Source organism: Dipteris shenzhenensis, chromosome 21, assembly GCF_047967505.1.
Source record: "Dipteris shenzhenensis isolate YYH24624 ecotype China chromosome 21, Dip_SZ_1.0, whole genome shotgun sequence".
In the NCBI taxonomy this organism is placed as follows: Eukaryota; Viridiplantae; Streptophyta; class Polypodiopsida; order Gleicheniales; family Dipteridaceae; genus Dipteris; species Dipteris shenzhenensis.
The window spans coordinates 4,861,057-4,875,218 of NC_141616.1; the positions used below are offsets into that span (position 1 = coordinate 4,861,057).

The 14,162-nt window shown below is 42.6% G+C and overlaps 1 protein-coding gene across 1 annotated transcript; it reads left to right on the top strand.

Moving 5' to 3' along the window:
- Window positions 1-2,187: 2,187 nt before the first annotated feature.
- LOC147888393 (uncharacterized) lies at window positions 2,188-4,564 on the top strand. The gene is made up of 2 exons (XM_087392844.1): window positions 2,188-2,490; window positions 2,919-4,564. Exons 1-2 carry the CDS (start codon window positions 2,275-2,277, stop codon window positions 4,005-4,007), a joined length of 1,305 nt encoding a protein of 434 aa, XP_087248970.1. The 5' UTR covers window positions 2,188-2,274; the 3' UTR covers window positions 4,008-4,564.
- Window positions 4,565-14,162: the final 9,598 nt, after the last annotated feature.

Here is a 14,162-nt window from a genome sequence, read left to right on the forward strand (position 1 = left end):
CCGCAATGTCTGTAAATGGCTTTGAATTGGGCTCGTTCAAGCTAAAGAGGTCAAACAGGCAGGGATACCCGCTGGCCCCCCTCCTTTTTGCCCTGGTAACTGAAGCTCTGCTAGCAATGTTTAGGAAGCTCATAGCAAGGGGCTCTCTAGACCCTATGAGGATCCCTAGTTCTAATGCACCACTATTTGCTCAGCTCTTTGCTGACGACTCAAACTCGATTTGTAAAGCTGATTAGGGTCAATTACAGCTAGTCCTAGGTCTCTTCGAACTCCATTGTGAAGCCTTTGGCTCCAGAATCCAGTGGGAAAAATCTCAAGCCCTGTTTGTATCCAGGAGGGAACCTCTTGATTGGATGAGGGATACGGGTTTGCAGTGGGTCCCTAGAGGCTAGGTTATCAGGCACCTTGGCATCCCTATCGGTGTTGGGATCTCTATCAAACAAAGATTTATGTGGTGGTGGCCCAAGTTTAAGGCCAAGATTGATGCATGGTCGAAGGTCCCACTTAACTTACTGGGTAGATGCACGGTTGTCAAGCACATCCTAGCTCCAGCCTCCTTCTACATCTTGTCTGTCTGTGCATTCTACAAGACCCATATCCTCATGATTGAGAAATATTTGAGGACCTTTATCTGAAAAAAGACTAAGTGGAAGTGGTTATCTTGGTCGGTGCTGTGTGCCCCTAAGAAACTGGGTGGGTTTGGTGTCCCTGACCTGAAGAGGCATTCAACGGCCTTTCTGATGAAGCTATGGGTTCAGTTTCTAGATTCCAGAGAGCCCTAGGCTAAGTTCTTGGAGGACACCTTTCGCAAGGCATCGGTTAAGCATTTCTAGGGTATGGACATGTGGAACAAAGTATTTTTAGTTGCCCTTGTAAGGATAAAGGCTTCAAGCTTCTTTAATCGGCTAGTGGCTTTATGGAAGGAAGGTCTTTATATGCTGGAGTGGAAAGGTCTACCAGCTGGTGAGGCTGATTACTCTCTCAAACTATCCGTCTAGTGGCAAGTGGCCTAGCAGGATGGAGGTTTTTTTCTAGTCGGGAACAAGCTAATTGCAAGGCAAATCTTTGCCAAAGGAACTCATGCATGGGAAGACATGCAGGGGAACGGGACTGGTTGTCCCCAGCGACAATTGTTGAAAGATACAGGTTGTCACAAGAGGAAGGAGCCCTCATGAGAGTAGTATCCTTCATGGGATTCCGGAGTGCTGCCCTTCTAACCTCCACGCCTCTGCGGGTTCCCTGCCTAAAGAGTGGGAATGGGGGCCTGACACTCCCCTTTGCAAGTTAACGACCAAGGCATTTGACAGGCTCCTAGCCTATAAGGAAAGGTGGTTTCAGAAAGCCAACGATAGATGGCTCAAGGAGGACCCTGAGATTGTATGGCGAGGTAGATATATTTGACTATGGAAGGCAACTCCTTACAGCAAAATCAACTTCTTTTTGTGGAGAATAGCAGGTGGCCACTTCCCCATTGGTGGTCATGTACCTTGGCTTCATGTAGATGACAGGTGCAAGCTCTGCAAGGCAGATGCAGAATCTCACTCACTTGTTCTGGGGCTTTCCATGGGTTCGCAATGTCTGGGGTATTCTCGGTGTGCTAAGGCGTTGGGACTGGTCCAATTTATTTCCAAGGGAGCAGCAATCTTTGGAGCTGCCTTAGAGCCGAACAAAGCTACCCTATGGGACTTGATTAGATACGCCACTCTACATAAAATCTAGCTAGTTTGTTATGAGACTTCGATGAATGGTTCTGCTGTGTTTTCTGTTGTATGTAAGCAGGATGTAGTGGATATAGGTGTGCATGTTAGATGGTTAGTGGCATGTTGGCCAAAGGAAGGAGAGAGACTGCGTCTCGAGAGCTTGTTGTATGAGATGTTTTTTGGATTGCACTAAGTAATATAAGAGAAGACCACGTTCAATAAAAAAAAGACTAATCACGACACTCTTGAGTTGAGCATGGCAAGGATGTGCACTAGAGTCTAAACCATGGCTAGAACTAGAGTAAAGAAAAAGGTGACCACACGTGCGAAGCTATAAGGTGGTGCAGAATAGTCTTCATAAAAACCCATGATGAGCTGAAAGCCATGGCCCGTGGCCGATGGGTGCGTGCTGCAGCGCACGTACTCTGTTCTTATAACCCACATGCTCCTCTTCTTTATTTTTCTCCTTTGCGTTTAGCTCCTTCTACAACCATATCCATCGCCATAGCCATCTCCTCTATCTCCATCTCCTACCTTCGCCATAGCTTCCTTCTCCTTCCCCTCCTCCCCAGCCATGACCTCTGGCTCCCGCGCTCCCACCTCCAAGGAGCGCGAGAATAATAAACGCCGTGAGCGTCGCCGCCGCGCCATCGCCGCTCGTATCTTCACCGGCCTACGCCAGTTCGGCAACTACAAGCTCCCCAAGCATTGCGACAACAACGAGGTGCTTAAGGCCCTCTGCCGTGAAGCAGGCTGGACGGTCGAGGAAGACGGAACCACCTACAAGGAGGTAGGCACCTAATTTAGTTTTCGCAAGTATCTGTTCTGTTGTTGTTTGCAGCCATTAGGAGTGACTGTGTTCGCCATCGACATAAACGTAGATAGATGCAACCAGCTGCAGCAGTTTTACGGCTCCTTGTCATGTTGTTGCCACTTTAGTCCGACTGCGATTGTCGATGATCTGAATGCTTGTTCCAGTTACTGTGTTCGTCATCTACAGAAACGTAGATAGATGCAACCAGCTGCTGCAGTTTTGCAGTTCCTTGTCACACTTTAGTCGGACTGCAATTGTCGATCATGATCTGAATGCGTAGTGAATCTGTAATCGTGCTTAGGAGAGGAATCAGGATGCGAACCTCCACAAACTGCTTTCTATGATCCTTTTGACAACGCCGGATGTTCTGATGAATGCTTGAAAATATCAATGGTTGCTCTCAGGGATGCAAGCCTCCCCCCGCCGATCGAACAGACGCTTGCATGTCCTCCACCACCAGCCCTGCGTCGTCTTACCAAGGCCCAAGCGACGGATTGTCACTTATACCATGGCTGAAAGGATTGTCTTCCACAACTGCAGCACCCACGGTGGGCTTCGTTAGCAGCCCCAGTGCCCACCGAAACCCAGGTATGCCTCCTCTTCAGATCATGCGAGGCGGGACTTGCAGCGCTCCTGTTACTCCTCCTCTCAGCTCGCCAAGGCTCCCGTACGTCAAGCCCGACTGGGCGGAGCAGATCAACAACGGAAAAGGCCCTGCCGATGTGTTGCCAGATTGTGCAGCGATTGCTTTCTGCAATGCTTGGCCTCAAAGTCCTTTTATAGCCTCCGGCACCTCCACCCCTACGCACCCGTCTTCCTTCTTCGTCTCTGGATGCTCTACGCCCTCTAATTTCCTGGCCTCAGGCACCTCTACTCCCACTCATCCCTCGGCGTTCCTTCCATCAGGATCGTGCACGCCCACTCATCCTCCATCGCTCAGTGCTGTGCGGGCTGCGCCCCTCCACTTTGCAGTGACCACCACGAATGTAGGTTTATGTGGGAATGTGGCTACAGCGACCGCTCATCCGGTGCAGGATGCAGAGCATTTAGCAAGTATGGCTGCAGAGATTGACAACTCCTGCAATTCCCACGTCAGCCAAGATCCCAAGCTGGTTCCCGTAAACAATGGACCCTTAAACGGCGTTACTAGCGTTCTTGGTAGTGGGGCATTTGATATAACATTCACCAACCAGTGCTTCGATCAGCCCAGCTCACGTTGGCCCCGCCGGAACAGTGAGGCGTCTCGCGTGATTGCAACCGCTGTTCCCGATCCCAGAAGCATTGTTCCTGAGAACTTGAGGCTGGAGATGGAGATGGAGATGAACATGGCTAGGAGGCGGCAAAGAATGGCCAATATAGTCAAGCCTTGGGAGGGCGAGACAATACATGAGGTGTCACTGGGTGAGGAGGACTTGGAACTCACACTAGGAAATTCTACAACCAAGGCTTTTGCTTTGGAACTATCGAGCAAATCGGAGATGTCGATCGATTAAAGAGTGGAATCTCCATTGCGCTGTGAAATGAAGGTTTATGGATTCAGTCTGTTTTGAGACTTTCCTCAGAAATGCCCAGCTGTTTGCGGTCAAAATTCAATGAAGACTGGTCTTCGTCTTCTCTAAGAGAGAACGGGATGACAATTGATAAAATTAAGCAGATGTGAGTCCTAAACATATTCGAAACCTGCTTTACTCCTCAGTAGCCTTCAGCAATTTTTTGTGACACGAGTATTTTGTTCGGATCTCGAGCGGCTTGGAACCTTTATCTCCTTGAAAAGCACAATCTCTATTGGCTAAGCTGCTTCCTCATGCAAGGATTAAACGATATTCTCAAGGACCGGAAGATATCAAGAATCAACGGTTGTCTAAAGAGGTGAGCTAGAAACGCTTTCTTATCATCTTTTTTACGATGCATTAGGGTATTTGGCTAAATAAAGGGTCGACTTTCTCCTCTTCAAGGAAGATATCCCATGGGGTCGGATGCATTAAAACAAGTTATATGTATTTTGTTGAGGTGGTGTTGCGACAAGTAGAGCACAACAAAGTATTTTGTTTCTTTGTATTCTCAAGCAATGAAAGTACCCACTTTTTTTTTGTTTTTTTTCTCAAGCAATCAAAGTTTCTTTTTTTTTTTTAAAGGGGGGGTGGGGGGTGTTTCCAAGGAATGAAGTTTCATCACATTGAAAGATAAGTGTCTACTTGAAATGGCAATCTCAATCATATGCAAAACATAATACCAAAATGAATATGTCAAGCTTATCATTTTAGGGATAAGTGTCTACTTGAAATGTCACTCGAAATGTCAATCTCAATCATATGCAATACATAATAACAAAAGTAAGATGAGTGTTTTTAATCATTTTTTGAAAAATGTTGAATTTAATCCTTTAGAAGAGGATATACAAAGATTAAAATTCACTAAAGAGTTGCCCATATATGTCAATGTATGTTATGCCATGATATCATGTTGCACATAGGTAGGACAACAACACTTTCATACACATGGAGCCTTTACAGGTGGTGGACTCATTGCTTTTTGTTCATCTTGGCCAACAAAGCAAGCTCATTGCCCTTAGAACCCTAGCCTCCCTTTGTGATGTATCAAATTGGATGAAATTGACTACCACTTCTTTTATATGAGCTCCTCATTGCCACAAATTTTGTACTATGGTAGAAATCATAGCATATAGATGGAATACATTGACTTGGTTCCCTTTGAAGTAGATAAAGTGCAACACAACAAAAGCACATACACTTTTGAAGACAATAACATTGCTAAGCACAAAAAGAACTCTCCATAGCTAGAAAATGAAAACTAAGGAGGGAAAATGCACAAATGTAGGCTCAAAAATCCATAACATGATAGCACACACTCCACACACAATTAGCTTGGTGAAAATAATAGATAGAATTGAATCACTTAGTCTATCACATTTTGGAGTTGAAACCAAATTACAAACTTTGTTCTACGTCTTAAAATGAAACACAATCACTCCATTTGCTCATGTTTGTCGACACAATTACAAACTTTGTTCTACATCTTAAAATGAAACACAATCACTCCATTTCCATGGACAAAATTACAAACTTTGTTCTACATCTTAAAATGAAACACAATCACTCCATCTGCTCATTTCCATTGACACAATGTATAATTCCTCTTAATTCAAAATCTCAAGCCAAAGAAATTTAGGCAAGAGTCATGATACCATGTATTTAGGGTGAAAGCATGGTAAGGCGGCTACCTTTTTTAACTATATAGCATGAGACTATAACATGAAACTATAGCACATACCATAGTGCAAAAAAGAACACAAAACAAAGAATTTTAATAGTTGACATTCATTCATCTTGTCCAAGTTATGCTCGCTCATTAGAATTTGTGCATCTTAGACTTTGTTAGCTTGTGCTACTCACATTGGCCATTATGCATTCTAAACTTGTCAGCTCCTTCTGGGTCATCCAATTCGTGCATCCTAGACTTTATCAACTCCTGTATTCTAGGGTCTTGGGTCATCTGGGCCATTGTTGAACTCAATATAGCTTGTGAGGAACCAAAAAAGCTCTGGGTCAAAGAATGAAAAGGTGTCATTTTTTGTGTGTTTTTATGCATGAAAAGACGAGCACATGGAAGCCTTATGAAAGACTACTTTTCTTTGCAAACGAAATGTTCAAACTTGCATAACATCTAAGTTGAAATGATGGACATCAGTGGTTCTAGAAACTGAACCTTCCATTGTATTTTGCTCCGCCCGCCCCCCCCCCCCCCCCCTCTTCACTTGCATTCCTTCCCTCTAGCTACACAGATTTGTGGTGCATGCGTTACCTAAGCAAGTAACCACCATGCCCAAGCGACCACTTGGATCAAAAGAAGACTTGATAGCCTCACTTTGATACAAGCTTTTCATGTTTGCAATAAACTTTTACGTTGCTCAAGGGTTAAACATTAATTTAGGAGAGAATCCATGTCAATTGGGGAGCACCAGGGAAATCTTAGATGAGGATTGGAAGCAAATTTTCAAGGGTGCTAGGCCTCTTCCTAGCCAAAGGGTGAAGCAACAAGACATTAAGCCATAGTTTTTGGAGGGCACGTTGGTGCTTCGTTGGTGTATAGACCAAAAACAACATGATGGCCATTTTTTTGCAAAAGCCTTTGCATTAGAGAGATCCAAGAGCAACCCAATGTAGTTTGATTGGGCTCGTTTTGTAGAGGAAGATATGGATCGGGTAGAGAAGCATGATGATGTGGAGATGAATAGGTTGGAAGAGAAAGAAACAAAGCTATAGAAAGGTGGTTAGATGAGCATGGATACAAGATTCAAGGAGCAATTTGAATAGAGGACATGTAGATTCTTGATGACATGATTCTAATGGCTAGAGAAAGGCAGGCGGGCAAGAGGATTTATATGACACAAGCCTCACACTTTATCAATGAGGCAATCCAAGCACTGCACAGTGCTGAAGACTTGTCAGAGAAAGAAAAATAATATCTTACATACAAGTAGCCATCCTACAACTAAAAAGTTCAAGGGTAGCTATCGATGACTTGTTGTCAAAGGTGTATTCATTGTTATCTCCCATTGACATGGTAGAACCTCAAAAGAAGGTGGATGATGCCAAGGTGCATTCTAGTATACTAATGTGTCTTGTAATAATTTGTATCGGGAACCATCCCACCAATGAGTGCCCTCACCAATCAGGCAAGGCCCTCACTATCGCGCAAGGCCCTCACTCTACAGCGCGCATTGTGCATGATGGGGGAGCCATGATACATCCCAGTGTCATTATCATAGGGTCATTTCCTAGGCAATGTACTAGCAATGACCACCTCTTACTTTACCCACACTGCCGAATCCATCCAACTAGGGATAATTAGCTATCCATGGAGCCACTCCTGCGAGCTAATTCTCCCATGGATGGAGTTGCTCCATGGATAGCTAATTGTCTCATGGTGCTTGTGTCAAAGATTCGTTTTCACTTTCATTTACTAACACCACCCTTCATTAGCTAACTCCAACTCTCCCTCCTCTTTTTATTTCTTCTTATGCTTCTTCTTTTTCATGCTTATTAACACTAGTACCCACTTAACCATTTGAGCCTCCTAATGTAATATCAGTTTTAATTTGGAGGACCTCCCTAGAACCCAATATGCTCTAAACCTCTTCAGACATAGTCCTCATTTTAGGAGTTTGTATGGTGTATTATCATAATCTCTTGGTTTGCTGACTCAAACAAATAAAGCTCTAGATCGCCGCAACCTTATTGGGCTCAAAGAAACTACCAACAAGAAAAGACCTCAATATAATGATCCATCAAATGGATTTTGAAGGAAGCTCTACATAGAAAAGCAAGAACAAATGTCATGCAAAAATTTGGACTCACAAACGTGGCATGTCAAAGACATAGTCTATCGAGAACCCAATAGAAGTCCCACTCAAATCAGGAGGAGCATGATAATATAATGTACTTACTTTACTAACACTAACACCACTAGGATCTAACATCAACCCTACTAGCACCTTCTTCCTACTAACTTACACCTTAGATTCTTCTTCTTTTTCTTCCTTTGAAAGGTCACATCTACTCAGCCCCAATCCATCCACCCAACGTCTCGGCATTGGAATCACTCATGCTTGGCCATGCTAATTATAGTGGAATTGGGTACTCCTAGATGAAATATCCATCCTCCTATCAACAATTCCATGACAAAGGATTGAATGAGCCAAATAAAGCGCTACAAATGGGAAAATATCACACGTGTACACAAAGAATGATCTTCATTGACAACACTCCATCTACCAATCGGACTAGATCGAGAATAGGAAGGGGGGCATGTTAACTGCATTAAGTGGCAATGCCATTTGATGGGGATAGTGGCAAGTTTGGATAGAGATAGGATTGTGACTTGGAGCTAAATACGCCCAACTTGATTATTATAAAGAATGAGGAAAGAGAGTGGTATAAAGGGAATAGGATTGGCCCTCCCTTCAAAAGGTGGCATGCTTTGGTCTTCACTTGTTGGTTGCGCACATTGGAATACAAGCTCTCCTTCTATTGTCTCTTATTCCCTCATAGTTCCTTTTGTGAATGCTACATTCTCCTCTCCTCTTCCCTTCTTCTCCTCCTCCTTTTCCTTTTCCACTTCACTCTCCCCTCCCTCTTTCTTCTTCTTATAGATTCACAATCACAACAAGCTATGAGTTGATAGAGGTGACACTAGTGGATGTCATTTGCATGCATTTCTCTCAACACAAAGTAGCTTGGAGGAGTAATCCATCATCATTCTTGCAAGATCCCCATGATGTGTGAGGCACGGTGTGAGGCACGAGCAGACTACACAATGTTTGTCCAAATGAAACGAGGAAAGACAAACCTATTGCTCTAAAATGGAGGATATTTAAATATTTTAATGGGAGAAAAAGAGATTGCTACTACTATCATATAAGAGCACTCAGCTGAGGGAGCTTGTAGAGCACTTGGTTCAATCCATCCCAAAATACATGCTTCACAATTTCAGGGCCAACTGGTAAGATAAGAAGTTTAGGAAGTGCCATGCCAATTTTCCCCATGACTCTATTCTCTTTGTCATAGATTTTGTTGAAAATTACTGATTTCAAGAACAAGATGAGATACAAAGTTCTTAGTGGTACAATAAGCAGATATCAATTCTAGTGCATATCACGTACAATCATTTTCTTGTTTCTTGTATGATTGGTGCCAATCTACTTGTTGCTGACTCAGAGTCCAGGTCAGTGCAATGTGCATGTGCATCATGCTTTTCTATTACATTGGGAATGGCTAAAAAATGATGATCCCCATGTACAAGAAAATATAAAACAACATTGGGTGTGGTCAAATGGTGCTTCGTCTCAGTTAAATCAGTTTGTGGATTCTAATTTGTTTCAAGGTTTAAATCCTTGAAACATGACATGGAATTTCTTTGGGTCTACCATAGCAAGGCAAAACATGATGGATTGGTGCTGTTATTAAGTGAGCTTTGTCCAAATGCCAACTAACATGCCCTCAAGAAAATTTCAATGATGTCCATGATGCTATAACATGGCTCACAACCAACCCCTCCACAAGGGCACAATCAAGATATAGTAAACAAAGCCTCAAGAATAATGTCATGTGCAAAGTGTTCCATGAAGTGAAAATGAATGAAGTGCAAAGGAGAAATAGACATGATGTGCATAGTGTTCCATGAAGTGCAAAGGAGAAATAGACATGACTGTGACACGATTAAAGGATGTATTTGATTCTTATAAAGGTATATATATATATAAAGAAAATGTATGCCACTTATCTTGTAAAACCATTCGCTTGGTAACCACATTCATCTTGTAATAATTTTGAAGGAAACCAACGTGATCCTAAAACAACTTGTATAAATGCAATTGTTGATATGGGCCTTGAGGGGTCCCCTTTAGGGGCAAGGGCCATATTGGCACGCCATTGGTGGACATATAGGGCATGTCGATATGTTCCTTGTCCGTAAAGGAGACGCGTCAAGGGCCCATACATCATATGCAATCAACCACCATGCTGGTAGCCACTTATCCTGTACTACCATCACAACAGTGACTTATCCTATACTACCACCTTGCTGGTTGCGATCCTAAATTGTGAGAGCACTTATATAATTATACTAATACCGTGCTAGTTGCGATCCTAAAACAAGTTGTTTGTATAAAGGAACTTGTATTCGATTGGTTGCAAACACTTGACAACTCTGGTAGTAATTAAAGAGTGTTTCATTAATAGTTGGACATATATATCTCATACAATGAGGTCTTGCATCTACATCCTATCGCTTGGAGGTCTTTTAGGTACATTCAGTTGCTTGGGCCCTTTCCTTTCCTTCAAGGGGCTGGTTCCACATTTTATTTTCTACTTTGAGCTCCCTTCATCGGGTTGCTTTGAGCTCTTTGGGCTACGTCCACTCCTTGTGATGGGAGTGATAAAGTGGGGAGAGAGAGAGAGAGAGGGGGGGGGGGAGTGTTCATGATATAGCTACTTGTACACTATGTTGTATTGAACATGAACATGAATATATACATGAGTAACCCTTAGGGATAGGGTTAGGGTTAGGGTTAGGGCTCCCTATGAACTGTATCTAGATAATGCAATTTTACACTATCCTCAACAGCGCCTCTTAAATTGCACTGGGTAATTAAAGGTTTCATGCACTGGGTAATTAAAAGTTTCATGTAATTAAAGGTTTTGTTTGGTGCATATGATAGCATCCAAAACTAAAACAGAAAAGTGAAAAGAATCAAATTAGTATGTGCATGTATGAGCACAGTGACTATGTAGCAGAAACCTGTACAATGACTACAACTTACGATCCTATTCATAAGTGCATTTCCCCCTCTTAAGTTGTGGGTCATCCTTCACCTTTGGAAATAAAACCGAGAAGATAGGCCAAAGGGAAGAGGAAGGAAATATCCAAAAAGCAAAGTACACCTAGATTAAGTAAAGGCCAAAGGAAATATCCAGAAAGTAAAGTCCACCTGGATCAAAGACTAGTTGATCAAAAGATTACTTGAAGAATGGTGTGTGTGGCTACATGCTAAATATGTCAAAGCTAAACATGTCATAAGTCATCATGGACTATGCATTTGCTCTATAGAAGAGGAATCCCGATGTGAAGCTAGTCGATGTTGCCGTGAAGATGTGATCTTGTAGGTTGTGAGACAAACAAGAGTGTCACTAGCCCAAAAGAACTGACAGCAATGGCAGAGGTATGTCGCAGTAGAACTATGATCTCTATCGAATCATGAGGAGTTGAAGAAGAACCCATAGTCTATGTGGACATAGTGATCCAAGGGCTGCATAAAAGCTGGGGCCAATGTGCAAGTGTGATGCACTACTCTACTACTGAAGAGGCACGCAAAACTAACCAGGTACGGCAACCTCTCAAATTGATATGCTCAACTATCATGATCTGAAGGTCATTTGATATGTGTGTAGCTAAGCATATGCCATAATGGGATGTAACATCTATCAAAGCCTCATCAAGGACGAGCTGACACTATAAAGGCCTAGAAACTTGAGATACAACTGAAAAGGTTCAAAAAAAAAAGTGTACAATAGAATGTGATTTGAGAGGTTGGGGCCACCCAACCTCCAATAGAATGTGATTTGAGAGGTTGGGGACCACCCAACCTCTCAAATCACATTTTGTTGTACACTTTTTTCCTCGAACCTTCAGTTGTCCATTTTCAGCATTTCCAAAGCCGTTTTGAGGGTTTTGGCCACTTTGGACATGCCGGTGGGGTCGAAAATAGCAAATTCTACACCATGTCAAATATAATAAAGTAGCTCAAGTATCCTCATTGAATGCAAACTCAGTAGTATTTCTTTTTTTCTCCTTTTTTGATTTTTTTCAATTTTATGTTGGCCCTCGTTTGATTGACGGAGGGCTATTTTCCTTCTGAGCTAAAAGGCCCCAAAATGAGCTCTGATTTTTCTTAATGTAAGAAATCTAGTCAGCATCATGCAATTAATTACCACTAGTCAATGGCATGGAGGCTCCTTCATGATTATTTGGACATCCCGATTAGGTTTAGTGCAGTTAATTACCAGTCACTGCGGTGGCATATGATTGCATATCGGGATTGCATGCGATTGCCGAGATTGCACGGGCTTATTTTTTGGGAAAAATAATTCTCCATTATTTTTAGTGTAGTAATTGTTGTGGCATGAGATAAAATACCGGCTCACGATTCCATAATTAGATGGGCTTGCATGCTGGTAATTATTTTTGGGACAAAACAAGTAATCTAGTCCAAGTTACGGTGGTGCCTTCACCTTTAATGAGAAGGCCAAAATTTATTATTTTTTAAGGCCTTCTTATGAAGCTTTGCATGGCAAAGAATGTTTGCAAAATACAACACTGTGTGGGTGGATAGGTATGTGATTAATTGGTGGCTTGAATTTTGATTGGCTCATTATTATTTGGATGGTGCCACCAGACCTCTAGTCATCGCATTGGCTTGGATTTTAATTAATTTAAGGTGTCTTAAGTATTACGATGTCTCATGATTATTGATTAATTTAAGGTGGCTCATTAATATTAGAGAATATTTACTAGTGGTCCTGGCTAGTACTTTGCTCTCATCCACCCTACTCTGCTACTTTGCTCCATGCTCCCTCCTTCATCTCTCATCTACCACCACTGCTCTGCTACTTTGCTCCACGCTCGCCAAGGATTTAAAAAGTATGTTTTTTTAAATAAGAATATGTACTTATCAACTAAAGATCGCGTCCTAATGCCCTAAATGCAAAAAAACGTGGTTCTTTACACTGACTAACAATCGGAAGACCACCGCATGGTACATGCTCTTACTGCACAGTACACGCTCTTACCGCATAGTACTGTTACAAACAACACCGTGCGGTATCTAGGCATACCAAGTGGTATCAGTTGGCCGGCACGGTCCATGGTTTGTACCAGCAGTAATTATTAGGGCATCAGTAGCAGTAGACACCGCCGATAACCTTCCTGTATAGCGCAGTATGTGTCCAATCGGCACGTGACAGCCTGGTCATCCGATTGGGAAGGATATGAAATCCTATGCATTTATATATTGTGTGGTACAGGAAGGGTACCGGTGGTGCCTGTGACAAAATCTATAAAAGGGCCCCGGCCCCCACCACTACCACTCTACAAACTTGTCACTTTCCTGCCGCGACTCCCGCCTTCAGCTTTTGGTGAGCTCCTGGAGCTTCTAGAGTCAGTCAATCAGGTTAGGTGATGACCCACCTTGGCCGATCGGACTCACCTCACCTAGTTGATTGTGAGTAGGTTGTTTGAGATAGGGAAAGAGAAGTATTGAAAGAGAGGGAGGGAGAGTAAAAGAGAGAGAGGAAAGAGAGGGAGAGTAAAGGGAGAGAGGAAAATAGAGAGAGGGAGAGTAAAAGAGAGAGAGGGAGAGATATTTGTTTATGTCTTAATCAGGCTAGGAGATGATCCGTTTTGGCTGATCGTACTCTCCTCGCCTCAATTGATGTGTATAATAATAGTAAAGATCGAAGCCGGGTGATGTCTCGCATCTGCCAACCATTTTCCCCCCACTTTGATCTTCTAATATATCATATCTATTTATGTACATAGGTGTCAGTAGAGTCGAGTTTTATTCGAATGATGGCCTACTTTAACCGACCGGCCGGTTCCTCCCCATAAAATTCTTCCCAACTGAATGTATGATTGGCAAAGTTGATTTAGATCATCTTGGTTATGTGATGTTGTTATATGTTTTCTGTTCTTACATCCACTAGTTGATAGATTGACACTCGATAGTGACTTTACAGAATTTTCTCGTAGTGATTGCTATAGTAGTAGATTATATTGCAAGAAACGTTCATGATGTTGCATGTTGCTTTTGAGTGCAATTTAGTTTGCACCTGCATTATTGTGTATTTTGAATGTTCTTTATTTTGCAAGTGTATTATGAATGCTCTTTATTTTTAAGTTTGAGCACTTACAAAAACAATTATTGCATGCACTATTGTCTGTCAAGTATTGGGTTACTCACACACCCAAGAGTTATGGGTCATCACTCCTTTTTTTAACGGTGGTTCAAGTGTGCACGACATGCTAATGTGTCTCCCACAGCGATGTGGGACATATGTGCAATGGGTTAAGAC

What these genes read in the sequence shown, in the direction of transcription:
- LOC147888393 (XM_087392844.1), top strand. Translation starts at nt 2,275, where the DNA reads ATGACCTCTGGCTCCCGCGCTCCCACCTCCAAGGAGCGCGAGAATAAT. An exon ending in ACGGAACCACCTACAAGGAG is followed by an intron (nt 2,491 to 2,918) that starts GTAGGCACCTAA and finishes GGTTGCTCTCAG; the next exon opens with GGATGCAAGCCTCCCCCCGC.